The sequence below is a fragment of the Stigmatopora argus genome, chromosome 22, assembly GCF_051989625.1.
Source record: "Stigmatopora argus isolate UIUO_Sarg chromosome 22, RoL_Sarg_1.0, whole genome shotgun sequence".
Taxonomy (NCBI): domain Eukaryota; kingdom Metazoa; phylum Chordata; class Actinopteri; order Syngnathiformes; family Syngnathidae; genus Stigmatopora; species Stigmatopora argus.
In genome coordinates this window covers 1,793,671-1,808,776 of record NC_135408.1, presented here as the reverse complement: position 1 = coordinate 1,808,776, position 15,106 = coordinate 1,793,671, and the positions used below count along the sequence as shown (strand labels likewise).

The following is a 15,106-nucleotide window of genomic DNA, read 5'->3' as shown; positions in this document are numbered from 1 at the left end:
TTTATTCTGAGCAACATTCATTCTTCCCTACAACAAAGAACATAAACAGTAACCGTTTATTTTTAGGTTATGGAGTAGGCGCTGGTGGTAATGGACTTGGGGCTGGTGGCTATGGAACTGGAGCTGGAGGTGCCAGTTCTGGTCCAGGAGGTTTTGGACCAGGTGGCTTCAGACCTGGAGGAAATTGGCGAGGCACTGTTGGAGCAGCAGGAAGACAGGGTGTTGTTGGAACTGGCACCGGCGGCTATGGCCCAAGTGCTGGTGCCACAGGACCTGGTGGCTATGGGACTGTTGGAGCAGGTCAAGGACTGGACATGAGGAAGCCTCCAAAATCCGGTATGAAGGCAATGCTGTCTGACATTTAAATATTTAGCAAGAGCATTTTTGTAATTTTCTTTTTTATAATAGGCTATGGTTCATCCTCACTCGGTGGAGCTGGCTATGGCACTGGTGGCTTTGGACCTGGTGCTGCCAGCAAAGGCACGGGTGGATTTGGACCAGGGGCTGGCTTCAGACCTGGTGCTGGCACAGGTACAGGAGATTTTGGGCCCGGTGGTGGCTTCAGACCAGGTGGTGCAGGCACTGGAACAGGTGGATTTGCACCAAGTGGTCCAGGCACTGGAACAGGTGGATTTGCACCAAGTGGTGCTAACCAAGGAACATCTGGCTTCACACCAGTTGCTCCTGGCATGGGAACTGGTGGATTTGGACCAGGTGGTGCTGGAATGGGTGGTTACGGATTAGGTGGTGCTGGCATAGGCGGCCAGAAAAGAAAACCAATGACACCAGGTACACTTTGACCACACTGTGAATTTCGTACTATTGCAAGAATATTTTAAGTCTGTAGAAAATGCTACTAATATTTAAATCTAAATTGAATGCATCTCTTTCAACAGGGGGTGCTGTTTCCAATGGAATTAGACCTGGTGGCTATGGCCCAGGTGGTTATGGCCAAGGGGGTAGAGGAACAGGATCTTTTGGCTACGGTCCAGGAGCTGCTGCAGGTGGACCTTTAGGTGGTGGTACTCCTGGATATGGACCCGGTGTACTCGGAACAGGAAAACCTGCTAAATCAGGTTACGGACCATCTGTGGGAGGAGCAGGATATGGACCAGGTAAAACAAACTTAAAGTTGATGGAACATTTCAAAATGTTTAAGATTGTAATTCTTGACTCTGACATTGATACACCAGACGGTAATTGTTGCTGTAGTGCTAATGTTGATGACTCAGCAAAGGACAATAGTCGAGTTAATCGCTGTCCATACTGGTACTCTATGTGGGGGATGGGGATCCAGGTGACACCTGTTACAGGTCCAACCTTCAATTAGATAATCAAACAATTCATTGTAAGTGAAGGAAAAAGAACATTGATTAAATTATTTGTTAAGTAAATGAGTGCTTACTATGGTAACAGTATTGTTAATGGTGCCAAACATGCTTTTCCAGGGAATGCTTTGAATGGCTTTGGTGCGGCAGCTGCTGGAGGCTTTCCCGGTAAGCAAAATTTTTGACAAGTTTCACCTTGTTTAATATTGTTTGCCTCATGTAGAATTATTTTAGAACACACCCAAAAATTATCATGCAACCATTCTCCCAAAACCACGACATATTCTTGGTTGCTGAATACATTTCAAGTACGCCTCAAAAGTGTATCGGTTCTCGAGGGACTGTGTGATTAGGTGATAAAAAAAAATGTCACAACCATGAATAAAACCATTATTGATAGACGACTTACATTTTTTAAAAATATTTCCATGCTAAATGAGTAAGAAAAAGAAAGTAAAACACATCAAGCCCCAGCTTGACTTTATCTTTCCTGTCTTTGTTTTGTAGGATATGCGGGGGCATCACAAAAATGTAAGATTTCACTGCAGCCTCAGATATTGGCTCTTTTCATTATAACGCATGCAACTAGATGTGGCCCATATCTGGGAATCAATTTCTCATGTTCATGTTGTGATAAACTGTTTTTCTTTTTTTCTAACCCTGTGGTTGAAGGTTATTTGTAACCCTCTAAATTAATCCATATTTTTAACATATGCTTTTTTTCTAATCTGAGACTTGCTTAAGTGAAACCTTAACCCTTGCTTGAAAGCCTCACTTGAAAACATTTTGAAATCTCATTATTATTCTCAACCCTAACCTGAAACTTGATTAAAACCCAGTTTCATTTTTTTAAGCATAGCTCCTTGATTGCATCCTCTCAATTTGCAGGGACCCACTAAAACAATTTGAAAGCTTGACCTAATTCAGTAGCTGTGGCTTTACACTGTCATTTGGCTTACCTAGTTTTCTCTTTGTTCTATAGCCAGCGCCCAGATGGCGGCCAAGTACGCAGCCATGCAAAACATGCTTGGAGCTGGAGCCTACAGAGGTAACCCCTGACACTCGCCACAGTATGATTCACTGCCAGCCCCCCGTTAAAAATGATTTGATTTATCGTCATCAATGGCAGTGAATTATTAGTATAACATAATTGTCAATGATAATGTTATACAGTGGTACCTTGAGATACGAGTGGTTATGATGTTTAATAATAAAATGAGGCATTATTTTATACAACGGAGAGAGTCACTTGACGGATGTGCTCAAAACGTAGCATAAACTTTAAATTTAACTTAAATTGACTTAGATTCCTACACACACACACTTAAAAAAGTTTTAATCTTACGTAACACTAAATTTAAACCTTCTTGTGCAATAACCAAGGCAAAGAAGTTCATGGATTCCTTCCTGCTTCTCCATACGTATTGACAAGCCAGCTCAGTCACCCGTACACTACTCATGTTTTTCGATTATTTCGTGCTTAATATCGATTGTAATCATATGTCTTTTCTTCGCACTACCCTTCATTGCACCGGCTTGTTTCGGATCCATTGTGTTTACCTTAATTAAAAATAAAATACAATTTAAAAAAACTGAAAAAATGCAACGCTCCGCCCAGTGCTCATATAGATCTTTGCATGAGGGAGATGGGGTGAGAGGGACAGGGCGGTGAAATCATAAAGCAGCCTCTTGCGTCGGCCACCTGGCTGTATGCTCGTATATCAAAATGTGTCTTGTATCTCAAGGTAAATATTTGCCCGGAATTATACTCGTATCTCAAATTCCTCATGTATCGGGGCACTCGTATGTCGAGGTATTACTGTAGTTGCCTATCAACAGCTCCTTTGTGTGTACTATATTGTTGTCGTAGGCGGTGGCTGTCAAGGTAAATACTGCGGCCGAAGAAAGAAGTGAACGAACTCCCGAAAGGAAATGACCTCATTGCAACAACAGCGGTGCTACACGATTCCCAGACTGAACACATCCTACCTTCCGTCGGAGCTTCGGCACATCCTCTGCAAGTCAGCAGTGCGTCATCATCACAACTCCCTCAAAATAAACACAAAGTTCATTTGAAGAAATATCCAAGCTGAGAAAATAAGACATTTCTCTTCATAAGACGTACACTTGAGTGCACACTGCTGGTGTTGCTGTGGACCTTCGCCAAGCAAACGCCGCGCAGCGGCGGACCTTGGAGGAGGTCGACGTGCTGAAGTCTCGGCCTACCTTTCATACTGCTGTTGAGGAACAACACATACACCAAATGTGAGCTAATAATATAACACAATACCCAATAAATGGGAAGTACTAGGAAATAAACAACAAGTGCCAGTCCTAATAGTTCACACATGATAAATAGGAGATAATAATATATACAGTATTGTATACGATACACTGTAAGGTAATAACAAAACAGGAAAACATCAGAGCAGCCTCCGTCACACATCATGAGCGTACGTGTGTGTTTTCATGTGTGAATGTTTTCGGTCGACTTTGTATTCATGATAGTGTGTATTAGGCTTAACTTATAGTGACAAAGAGCAGAAGAAAGTAAGCTTGTTTTGTATTTAGTCAAGGTTAAGGATTAAGGATTTTCATGAGTGAACTTCCTACAATTTGGATGCTGATGTGTTATTTGGTTTTGTTTTCATTAGGAGTAAAAGATGTAAATGATTCTCTTCTTGCAAGTCACATGTAACTTTTCTTCAGTTTTCTTCAAAAATGTCATGTTCAATCCAAGAAATATGGTACTTTTTTTGGGCGCTACGCTTTTCCATTAAACTAACAACTCATCAACAGAATGCAGTATGGATGTTATTTACATGACAGTAAACGGCAACATAGATCACATTTCACACAACCAAGACATTCATGGGGGGCCTTCTAATGGGAATCTCAAAACGGTTCCAATATGCACCCACACATCCAGGCAGTTGCACGTGACTTTCTGAAAGGAAGCTCCAGATGAGACTGACTTTTTGTAAATAGATCCCCACCAGGGCGTAACAGGACCAGGAAGGTGGAGTCTACGTTCTATCCTGGGAAGAGTTCACGAGAGCAACAACCAGCATCTGCTGTCACTGGCTCTCTTTTTCTCTCTTCCACTCACATTAGCAGGAAGTCGGTGCACACGCACACACTAACACACACAGAGGAAAGAAACCTGTACGAGCGTGCAGAAGATGTTCCCCATGAGGGTGTGGAGGCACTTTTTCTTCTTTCTTTTTGACCAACTTTAACGAGGCGCCCCAGAATGTCTCGGAGGGACCAACGGTTTCGAAGGGGGATGAAAGGACGGTAAGAGACACCGTCATTTGTCAGCCGAGGTTTGCATGTACAACTTGGATTGCTGAAACAATGCAAACATGCTGCAACACACACTTCCTCTCTTGCTGGGTCATAGTATTGAATAGTTTTCATTTTCCTAGAATCAAAGACAACAGTGTTCACCTATTTCGGGTTGGTCTGGAACATAAGCACTGAGAAAAAGAGGAGTTAATTGGAAGAGCCTTCTTTACCATGGTCACAAAATGATATAGTATTTGACTTGGTGATTGTGTCAGAGGAAACGAGGTGGAGTTGCAAAGGAAGTGGCCGCCCACCACGTTTGTTCTGCTTTACAAACAAGAACACTTTCATGGTACACATTGCTTATTCTGCTCAAATTTTCTGTCCAGCCCTCAATGGGACTGAAACAGGTTCACTCGATGTCAGCCTTCCCAGTTCAAATAAATGTCAGGTCTGTCACTGTCAATGGCAACAAATGACTTAGGGGCCACAAGCAACAAAACAGATGTATAACAATCACGTGATCAAAATAGGGCCCGGTCATGTCATTTTTAGATTGGAATTGGGTGAAAAGGATTGCTGTAGAGATTGTAGCCCTTAAATAAAGAATTAAGTAGAAAAAAGAAACAAATAAAGGGACGTTTTGTACAGTAAACCCTTGGCATACGAGTGTCCCAAAATACGAGATATTTGAGATACGAGATAAGAGCATATGAGACAGTTCCCGATGTGGCCACAAGACGGCCGAATATGCGAGAGGCTGCTTATGAGAACAGCATCGCTCTGTCTTTCTCTCCAGATCTCCATCGCGTATCTACAAGTACCGGCTGTGCAGTTTGCAATTTTTACGTGTTTTTTGTCTTAATCAGTTCAGAATTAGTAAGTGAAAAAACAATCGGTCCAAACAAGCCAGTGCAATGAAGGGTACTGAGAAGAAAAAGTATATGATGGCAATCGATATGACAGTGGCTCCTTAGCCGGTAATCGGTCAAATAGCCTATATGGCCCCATATGGCTATTTAGCCGGTAAGAATTCTGTGTGTAAATAGTAAGAAACTACATTTGATAAGGTTTATTTCCTTAATGTGATAATTGATAAGGACCTTTATATAAAGATAACTCAACTTTTATGGCATACATTTATTAACAAAAGCACACATAAACATGCACAACAATGGCCCGAATAAACAATCCATTCAGAGTGTTATTTTCATCAACCACATACTCAACTGTAACTCCAGGGTAGCTAGAGATCGTGTCGGAGATGAGCTGCATGTCAGGTACATCAGAAGATTTTTTTCTTGTTTTGGGTGCAAATGTTGTGTATGTCTTTGAGGGTAACCATTTTACCCGTTTTTGCTGCCATCACCTCATGAAGAAGCTTTTTGTTTGCACTCACTTCGACCATCTCAAGAACCTGCTGTTTTTCTTTATCTGGAAGCTGCCGCTGAGTTGGGTGAAGACCAAAGGTAGCCTGGTTGACATCATTCATGGCCTGGATCTCAAGATGTTGTCCATCTCTTGTCGCCTTTAGCTTTATTTGGAACTGGCAGTCTGACCAAAAGTAGAGGTATTTGGACGACTGCCTGTTGATTTGCTTTGCTACTTCCGTGCACCCTTAACACAGCAGTACTGAAGCTCATAGTACTTGATATCTTCATTAAAGATCCCGTTTGGCATCCGTTTCTTGGCTGCAAGTATGGAATGTGCATCACGCCTCCATAACTGGACAACATTTTCCTGTTCATACGTTTTAACAGCTTCTTCCCATGAAGAAAAACTGGGGAACTTGTCCCCAACTTTGAATGACATGGTCAGAGTTTAAAATGTGACTAACAACACAAGGGCCACACATGGCTTATATAAGGGTTCTGGGTCTAGAGAGGCTGCATGATGATTGGTTATTGGGGATAAGATAATGGATTACAGTGTGAGTAGAAACAGTCTACATGAAAATAACACCAAGTGAGTAGAAGCAATTAGTCTACATGAAAGTAACACCTATAAGTGTTAGTACTTTGTGACCATAGGTGGTGAATTAGAACAATTAAAAACATCTTTTTCCATTCTACCATCCCATTTTTAGGTGTTTTTTTCAGAGGGCGGGGAACGGATTAATTTATATTTAGTTATTTTACATGGGAAAAATGATTTGACATACGAGCTCGGTCCCAGAACGCATTAAGCTCGTATCTCAAGGTATTACTGTACTACACAACATTTTTAGAAGAATTGGGTGATAAAAGATGATTTTTTTAGAATATTTTAAAAGGGCTACAACGTAACAAAATAATACAGAAGGGTATACCCAAAAAAGAAGTAATTATGTTTTATAAAAAGCTATTAGATTACCGAGGTATCGGATCAGGACTCGATATCAGCAGGTCCTCAAAATAGAGTGACTCAGTCTTTAAATCGGGTACAATAAGATGCCATGAGATACAACTGAGACCATGTACATTGTTCTTCCAGACACCGCTGATTTCCCCCCCCCCCCTTGGACTTGTGCAGGTTTGATATGAGCGCTGCATATATGCATTGAGCTAAAAAAAGGGTCTTGAAGCTACTTAATGCCAAATCTACTCTAACTATTCTTGAGAAGTGAACAGAAAGCAAAAGATAATGAAGATAAATGATAAATTCATATGTACTAATATAGCTCTGACGCAGCTTTCCCCTTGGTATGCAGGTGCTGGGATTGTGACTGCGTCCTGTCGCACTGGTATTACGAGCGGGATGGACAAATGTACTGCAAGAAGCACTACTGGCAGCATTACGGGGACAACTGTCATGGCTGCGCTGAAACACTCCAGGCGGGACTTGTCATGGTGGCCCCATCCGTTACTATTCTTATTTTGTCAAAACATTTAAACGTGATTGGATTGGATTGGATAACATTATTCATCCCGTATTCGGGAAATTTCATTGTGACAGTAGCAAGAGGGTGAGAATGCAGATACAGGAAAGGCATAGTTACACATAGTTACAAGTTAGACAATACAGTCGCAAAGGCTGCAGAACAACAAAGCAAAAGCACAAAGTACAAAGCAAAGCAAAGTATATGGGATCATTAAGAATCACCAAATCAAATCATTAAGACAGAAAAGCAGCAAAAACACAAAACGAGCAAGAGTGGACGGAGCTACTGCCACCGGCAGCCACTTGAGCGGCGCCATCTTGGTTGCGGTAGCAAAAGCGGATACAGACTAAAAAAAAAGACGTTGTAGAGTTGGATAAAACTGGAACCACACACGGGAAGTCTTCCACAAGATGGGGAACTTCTGCAGACTGTGACCGAGGTAGAGAATATGCAGAGTCACTCTTCCAAGCTTAGCCGCACAGTTCCTCAGTAGTCTGGAGCTGAAGAATCAACAGTAGCAGAGTAGAACCCCTTGACTCCGTTTCCGGTCTGGTAAGCGCCGACAGCTCTTCCACCTTATCCCATGATGGAATGGTTGGTCTGAAGCGTCGCTTTTGTCCAGCTCCGAATTTCCAGCGGCATTGAGGTGTTGCTCTTTCTGCTGCGTATTCAGTCCCATGTGTTTGACAGCGTAGGCATGGCTGAATGGTTCCAAAAAAGAAGTAGCAGAAAGAAGCCAGGCTAACAGAACAAAGAAAGTTGTAAATTCATTAAAGTAAAAAGTATAAAGTACAAAGTAAAGTAAAAAGGAATGTATTAAGAAATATTAAAATGTAATTAAAAAAAGATAGAAAGGCTGTAAAACACGAAAAACAAATAAGAGTGGACAGAGTTACTGCCTGCCACTGGCTGCCGCGTGACGGCGCCATCTTGGAAAACAAAATACAAGCCAGCACAAGTGACGAGCCACCACTGACGTTATTAAAACTCATTTTGCAGATTGACAACATCAAGCTTGAAGCAAATTTGAAACCACATGGTTTGATTTTCAGTGCTTGGCTAAAAGTTTGGTTGTCTTGTAAAAAAAAAGACGAGAAATGTAAGTCCAAAATACTGAAACACGAAAACAAGAGACATACACACAGGAGACATGACCCAATCCTAGAAATAATTAGGTTTAGGGACACCTCATAGCAAATTCTACATAAGAATCTCACTCAACGTCACAGTGTACTCAATAGCAAACCCATTGCATGTGCTGACAGGTCGCTGGGGAGCAGAAGTATCACCCCGAATGCTTTGCATGTATAAAGTGTCAGATATTCATTGGAGATGGAGACAGCTATACACTCGTGGAACATTCCAAACTCTTCTGGTAAGTCAACACGTGTCCAGGTTTGGGGTCTTTTTGAGTTCACTTGGTGTGTTCAGCTGACATTTGTGTCGCAGCGGTCAGTGCTTTAGTCAGGGTGCATCCTCACCTTTGTTGCCAACCATCACGAGCCCCCACACGGTGGCGCTTGTATCACTTCCTCCAAAGACAGACGGCCATCGAGGTCTGACGGTGACCACTGAACTCACCCAAGGAAAGAGTCCTCTGCTTACCGTGAAAGCGTGAGTTCACCTTTGGCAAACTTCCTGGATTGAATGATTTTACCTTTATCCTTCATCATCCTCCCTCAGGTTAGATTCAGACGTCCTCAGTGCTGATCTGCTGTCTTCGGTCCATGTTGGAGACAATATACTGGAAGTCAATGGCATTCCCGTCCATAATGTTTGCCCCAACGAGGTTTTAAATAAATATACAAACCATCCATGAGCAAGAGTTCAGAGAAACTGAAGGCAACCTCACGTCAACCTTATTTTCAACAGGTAGATCATGTGATCCAGGACACCAGCAGACCACTGCAGCTGACCGTTGAGCACAATCCACAGCTCAAGAATTCCACCAACATACACGAAGACCTGAACTATGTCTGTGAAAAAATGCTTTCGACACACATCCTCCCAAACCTGGAGGAGGAACCAGAAGCGGGGATTGAGACTGCCGAAACAATCAGAACGGGTCTCTCTTCGCCTAAGCATCGAGGAACCACAGGACTCCGATCCCGAAACATCCTGTAAAGTTAGCTTTTGACTGTCTTTGTTTCACCAGACCTATCTTTCTCCTATAAATCATATTTTATCTTGCAGGCGAAGCTGCAGCACTGAAAAGTCACCCTGGTTGCTCTTATCCCAAAAGAAGGACATGGTTCGCTCAGAGTCCCTGCGCGCTGACCCCGGGGATCGAACCCACCGCATCTTCAGGCCTTCGGACCTCATCCCCGGAGAAGTGCTTGGCAGGGGCTTTTTCGGACAGGCCGTCAAGGTAGAGCTATAGTCATGCAAGTGTGACAGGAAATTGTGGACAAACTGTGAGATGAATTTCACTTTTAAGGTGACACATCAGGAGACAGGGGAAGTGATGGTGATGAAAGAGTTGATTCGTTTTGATGAGGAAACGCACAAGACCTTCCTGAAGGAGGTAAATGTCCTTCTAGGAGTAGCCTGCTCATCAACGATTCTTCATTGACCTTCCATCTGGTTGTAAGGTGAAAGTGATGCGCTGTCTGGATCATCCCAACGTCTTAAAATTCATTGGGCTCTTTTACAAGGACAAGCGGATACACTTTGTCTCTGAGTTCATCCAGGGAGGAACGCTCAGAGAAACCATCACGAAAATGGTACAGCAGATTTTTGTGATCACATCCTCTTTGGTTTCCTCCGGGTACTCCGGTTTCCTCCCACATTCCAAAAACATGCATGGTAGGCTGATTGGACACTTTAAATTGCCCTTAGGTATGGGTGTGAGCATGCATGGTTGTCCGTCTCCTCGAGCCCTGCGATTGGCTGGCCACCGATTCAGGGTGTTCCCAGCCTCTGGCCCATAGACAACTGAGATTGGCTCCAGCACTCCCCACAACCCTAATAAGGATGAAGCGGTTCAGAAAATGAGATGAGATGAGACATCCTCTTTGGCTTGGTACAAAAAAAATCAGGCAGTTTTTGCAGGCAGTTTTGCCCTGACTCACTCTCGTGTCTTAAAAGGAGATTGTCTGTCACAAAACCATTTTGCCTACAGTAATGCCTCGATTAACGCGGTTAATGGGGGGTCGGACCCTCCTGTGAAAAGTGAAACTCCGTGAAGTAGGGTCACCCCTATTAAAAAAAATAATAATAATAAAAAATATATTTTTTTAATTCTTCAGTGCTGAGTCCTAGGAGCAAGCGTGACTTCTGCTTAAGAGTTTCAGCGTGGATTTTCATTTTTTTATGAACTTAAAAATATATATATATACGTATATATATATTTTAAAAAAAAACTTCAGTGCTGAGTCCTAGTAGCAAACGGAAGACGGGAGTTGCTTCCGCTTTCGAGTTTCAGCGTGGATTTTCACATTTTTATGAACTTGAAAAAATAATTAAAAAATAAAAAACAAAAAATATGCCACTTGTGGTGTAGAGGTTCACTCACCTGACTTCGTTGCAGGCAGGTGCGGGCTTGATTCCCGCGGGCGGCGGTATGATTGGGAGTGCGGATGGTTGTTTGTATCTATGTGTGCCCTATGACTGACTGGCGACCAGTCTAGGGAGTAGTCTGCCTTTCACCCGAAGGCAGCTGGGTTAGGCTCCAGAAACGCCCGCAACCCTTTTGAGGATGGGCGGTATGGAAGATGAATGAATGAACAAAAAAAATACAGAACATTTAAAACAAGCGCGAAGTAGCAAAGTGTCACTGTATACCAGGTCTGTCTGGTATGTTTCATTCAGTAGTCTACAGAAACACAAACAAAACACCAAACAACTAAATATTGCTCCAGACCAGTGTTCCCTCTAAGCTGCGCGCGTGCGCAATCGCGCACTACTCTCGTCGTCTCTGCGCAGCAGCAATCATATGGCGCGCAGTAAAAAAAAAAATCGGATTTTTTTATTTTATTTTTATTTTATTTTTTTTTTTATTTTTTATTTTTTTTTTTTTTTTTTTTTTTACCCATGATGGTGCCGTTTAAGCGGCAGCCAGTGGCAGTAGCTCTATCCACTTATGTTTTTCGTGTTTTACAGCATGTTTTACATGAACGTTCATTCGGCGACCTGCCCGTCTGTCAAACGTCCGTCGGCGAAACGTCTTTAGGCGAATCATCCGAGTACCGATGATGTCGCTCACACTGGTACTCAGTGCGCTCAGGGAGGTTGACTTTCTGCTCAGACCAACGAAAAATTAGAGGGAACATTGCTCCAGACCAAAGAATGTTGACTTGCATTTTTCTGACTTCCATTTCTTTATGACTGAGGATTAGCCCAAAGGATCCAGTCATATGTCAAGGTGACAAATGCGTTAATGCTAATTTTTCACATCCAGCTTGTTGTTTTAGGACAATTACTTCTCATGGAACGTCAGAGTGAGTTATGCCAAAGACATCGCAGCTGGAATGGTGAGTTTTTGTGCACTATGAAACCCACAGCATAAATTTATTTCACTTATTAATACATCTCTTTGTTAGGCCTATTTACACTCCATGAACGTCATCCACCGGGATTTAAACTCACACAACTGCCTGGTTAAGGAGGTAACATCTGGGTTACAGTTGTACAAGCTAATAATCATGAAAAATCATGTCTTGATTTATTTTTTAACTGTATAAAAAAAACTGGCACACTCACAGTGATTTTATTCTCCTTGGTTATAGAATCAGTCTGTTGTAGTGGCGGATTTTGGATTGGCTCGCTTGGTGACTGCAGATAGGAATCGCAGCTCTAGTTCTTCTATGGATCGACCCCCAAAGGGAACGATGACGGAACTCCGTAAGCCGGACCGCAAGAAACGTTACACGGTGGTTGGAAACCCATACTGGATGGCCCCGGAAATGATCCATGGTGACTTTTGAAGAGGGGCTAATACATGAACAACTGGGAAACGGAAAATCCTAACCTGACGTTGTTTGCACCTCTCAGGGAAAAGCTACGATGAACGCGTAGACGTTTTTTCTTTTGGAATCATGATTTGTGAGGTAGGCAAGTAGAATTCATGAGCTGCTTGATTATATTTCCATACACAAAAATTGGATTTTCTCTTTTTGACTCGTATTTGGCTGCCTAAAATGGTTATTTTGATTATTTTCTCAAATAATTATGGATTCATTTTGCGATTGGTCAACTAATCAGTTCACATATTATTAAACACGTTATTTGCTGTTATAATACTTAGCTTTTAATATTTAGCTGTCTACATATTCTCAGAGAAAAAAATGAAATTTGCAAATATCACATTCTGATTAACAATTAGCCAACTAATCAAGCCTTAGTCTAAAGCAGGGGTAGGAAACCTATGGCTCGGGAGCCATATGTGGCTCTTCTGATGGGTGCATGTGGCTCTTTGCTAACCTGTGATGTGTATTTAAACCGCTGGTGACAGAGCCGAGTCCCGAATGCACCAATAGGGGCGTCACGTCGGCACTATGGCGCTGACAATGCCTCTAACTTCAATCATCTTTTTTTTTCATTAGACTTTTCTGCGCATCAGCCTCACAGCTCTGGGATCCTGGGTTCAAATCCAGGTCACGTCCACCCGTGTGGAGTTTGCAGGTTCTCCCTGGGGCTTCATGGGTTTCCTCCGGGTGCTCCGGTTTCCTCCCACATTCCAAAAACATGCATGGTAGGCTGATTGGATACTCTAAATTGTCCCTAGGTATGGGTGTCAGTGTGCATGATTGTCCGTCTCCTTGTGCCCTGCGATCGGATGGTCACCGATTCATGGTGTCCCCCGCCTCTGGACCGGAGTCAGCTGGGATAGGCTCCAGCACCCCCCGTGATTCTAATGGGGATAAAACGGTTCAGAAAATGAGATGAGATTAGACTTTTCTACATGCATATTTTCAGTGATTAGCAACTGCGTAACAGTGTTGTCAAAGGAAATTCATTTAGTACGTACATTAAAAGAGGCAAAAGGACCCCCCCAAAAAATCTCATTTTCAAATTCTGAGTATGGCTCTCAAGGAATAAAATTTGAAAATAGGAATTGTTTATGGCTCCCTGTGTCAAAAAGGTTTCCGAGCCCTGGTCTAAAGACTTAAATGTTTTTTTTGCTTTTGTTTTTAATCACTTCACAATATGTGTATCTGGTTTAAATAATTTTCAGATCATAGGAAGAGTGAGCGCTGACCCAGACTTCCTTACTCGGAGTAATGACTTTGGTTTAAATGTGGCTGCTTTCATTGAGCAGCACCAGCCCTTGCAGTGCCCTTTGGCCTTTTTACCTTTGGCTGCCCTCTGCTGTGACCTGGATGCTGATCAAAGGTAACCCTTTCCTCGCAAGACTAATCTTTAGACTGTAATGTAAACGTAATAAAACCGTGGCAGGCCGTCCTTCTCCAAACTGGAGGAGTGGCTGGAGAACCTGCTGATGCACTTGGACATTGGCTTGCCGCTCCTTTCTGAGATGGAGCAGCTCTGCAGAAACTTCTGGCAGAACCATCAGTCCAACTCAGAATTGGACGTCCTGTCCACATCTTCACAATCTCATCCAAACCATCATGATGAAAGCACAAACTGCACACCTCGGAAAACAAGCGGGCACTTGAGTCAAGAACTTGCAGAACAAAAACTAAATGATGGCTTGTCGGTGTCAGTCACCTGTGAAAGTCGAGGAAATAAACATGAGCACTCAAGAGAAACCCAAGGTGGACCAGAACTCTCCCAAGTTGACAGCCGGCCTGCAGGACCATTACATAGATCTAGGAGGATTTGCAGAGTATTATGGAACAAAACCACACAGGATGACCAAACTTTGTTATGACTGCAGTATCTTACTATATACGTGGAATCTTCATTGGAGGCCACATGACACTACATGCCAGGAGAAACAGTAGTAAATTACAGTTGTATGCTTTGATTTGAAATTAACTATTTGTCGTAATCTTTATATGCCATAATTTTCAACAATTGTTTTTACTGGGCTGTGAATTTCAAACTGCTTTTTATTATAAGAGAAAACGAGTTGGGAATTTCATTAATCTGCTACTACATAATGAGGATATCATAAAATGCTTGAACATGTTGCCATAGAAACAAAGTTTGGATTAAAGCTGGATTTTTCCTAAAATGGGTTGGATTTTTGATTGATTTGTCGACTAATTCAGCTCTGAAACCAGTGAATTCAAAAGCTAAGCTAAATTAGCTCACGACTGGGATGTCACAAAATGGACAAATACAATTCAATTACAAGGCGCACTTTATTCACAATTTGGCTGGGCTCGTGACGTATATAATACGTATGTCTTTTACTGTTCCCACTCGGACTGCCAATGCAGTTTTTTGGGCTTTAGTTATCCCCAAAAAATGTTAAAATGTTCCATTAAAAGAGGGCCTATTTTACTAGTATACTTTAATGCAGAATGTTTGTTCTTGTTTTCTGATAAATTAAAAAGCTCCCCCAAAGACCCCCAAATATAGAGATGTAGCTGTCCTTTCCATTTGCTGTGCTAAATGAAAATTTATTAAAATTAAAGCCACCTCCATACTTTCGTCAACAAACTACATTAATGCAGTCCTTTTTTCTTTTAATAAAACTTAGTCAAAAGTAAAATGATTGAGA

At 42.2% G+C, this 15,106-nt stretch overlaps 2 protein-coding genes and 2 long non-coding RNA genes across 5 annotated transcripts; 2 read left to right on the top strand and 2 right to left on the bottom strand.

Annotated features, from left to right (window-relative positions):
- Positions 1–96: 96 nt before the first annotated feature.
- Positions 97–4,129, top strand: LOC144067671 (uncharacterized). Of its 2 annotated transcripts, XM_077591482.1 has the most exons (7): positions 97–336; positions 409–789; positions 897–1,115; positions 1,449–1,496; positions 1,836–1,859; positions 2,311–2,376; positions 3,199–4,129. In XM_077591482.1, exons 1-7 carry the CDS (start codon positions 315–317, stop codon positions 3,240–3,242), a joined length of 804 nt encoding a protein of 267 aa, XP_077447608.1. In that variant the 5' UTR covers positions 97–314; the 3' UTR covers positions 3,243–4,129. The 2 variants fall into 2 exon arrangements, with proteins under 2 accessions (XP_077447608.1, XP_077447609.1); XM_077591483.1 differs by lacking the exon at positions 1,836–1,859.
- On the bottom strand, positions 1,181–4,758 carry LOC144067673 (uncharacterized). The gene is made up of 3 exons (XR_013298020.1): positions 3,454–4,758; positions 3,318–3,343; positions 1,181–1,320 (listed from the first exon to the last, which is right to left on the bottom strand). It is a non-coding gene; the product is annotated as an uncharacterized LOC144067673 (long non-coding RNA).
- LOC144067668 (LIM domain kinase 1-like) lies at positions 4,306–14,636 on the top strand. The gene is made up of 15 exons (XM_077591476.1): positions 4,306–4,625; positions 7,306–7,444; positions 8,742–8,851; positions 8,926–9,090; positions 9,160–9,265; positions 9,349–9,596; positions 9,670–9,844; positions 9,914–10,000; positions 10,068–10,199; positions 11,889–11,948; positions 12,018–12,083; positions 12,204–12,390; positions 12,469–12,524; positions 13,652–13,809; positions 13,873–14,636. The coding sequence occupies exons 1-15, from the start codon at positions 4,582–4,584 to the stop codon at positions 14,306–14,308; spliced, it is 2,169 nt and encodes a 722-aa protein (XP_077447602.1). The 5' UTR covers positions 4,306–4,581; the 3' UTR covers positions 14,309–14,636.
- On the bottom strand, positions 6,105–12,340 carry LOC144067672 (uncharacterized). Its single transcript, XR_013298019.1, has 3 exons — positions 12,178–12,340; positions 10,991–11,164; positions 6,105–8,217 (listed from the first exon to the last, which is right to left on the bottom strand). It is a non-coding gene; the product is annotated as an uncharacterized LOC144067672 (long non-coding RNA).
- Positions 14,637–15,106: the final 470 nt, after the last annotated feature.

Bases quoted from the DNA above. Each gene is read 5' to 3' on its own strand.
- LOC144067671 (XM_077591482.1), top strand. From the start codon at position 315: ATGAGGAAGCCTCCAAAATCCG. The intron at 790-896 runs GTACACTTTGAC...CTCTTTCAACAG, and splicing joins AAGAAAACCAATGACACCAG to GGGGTGCTGTTTCCAATGGA. The intron at 1,860-2,310 runs GTAAGATTTCAC...TTTGTTCTATAG, and splicing joins TGCGGGGGCATCACAAAAAT to CCAGCGCCCAGATGGCGGCC.
- LOC144067668 (XM_077591476.1), top strand. From the start codon at position 4,582: ATGTCTCGGAGGGACCAACGGTTTCGAAGGGGGATGAAAGGACG. The intron at 9,091-9,159 runs GTGAGTTCACCT...ATCCTCCCTCAG, and splicing joins CCTCTGCTTACCGTGAAAGC to GTTAGATTCAGACGTCCTCA. The intron at 12,391-12,468 runs GTGACTTTTGAA...TGCACCTCTCAG, and splicing joins GGCCCCGGAAATGATCCATG to GGAAAAGCTACGATGAACGC.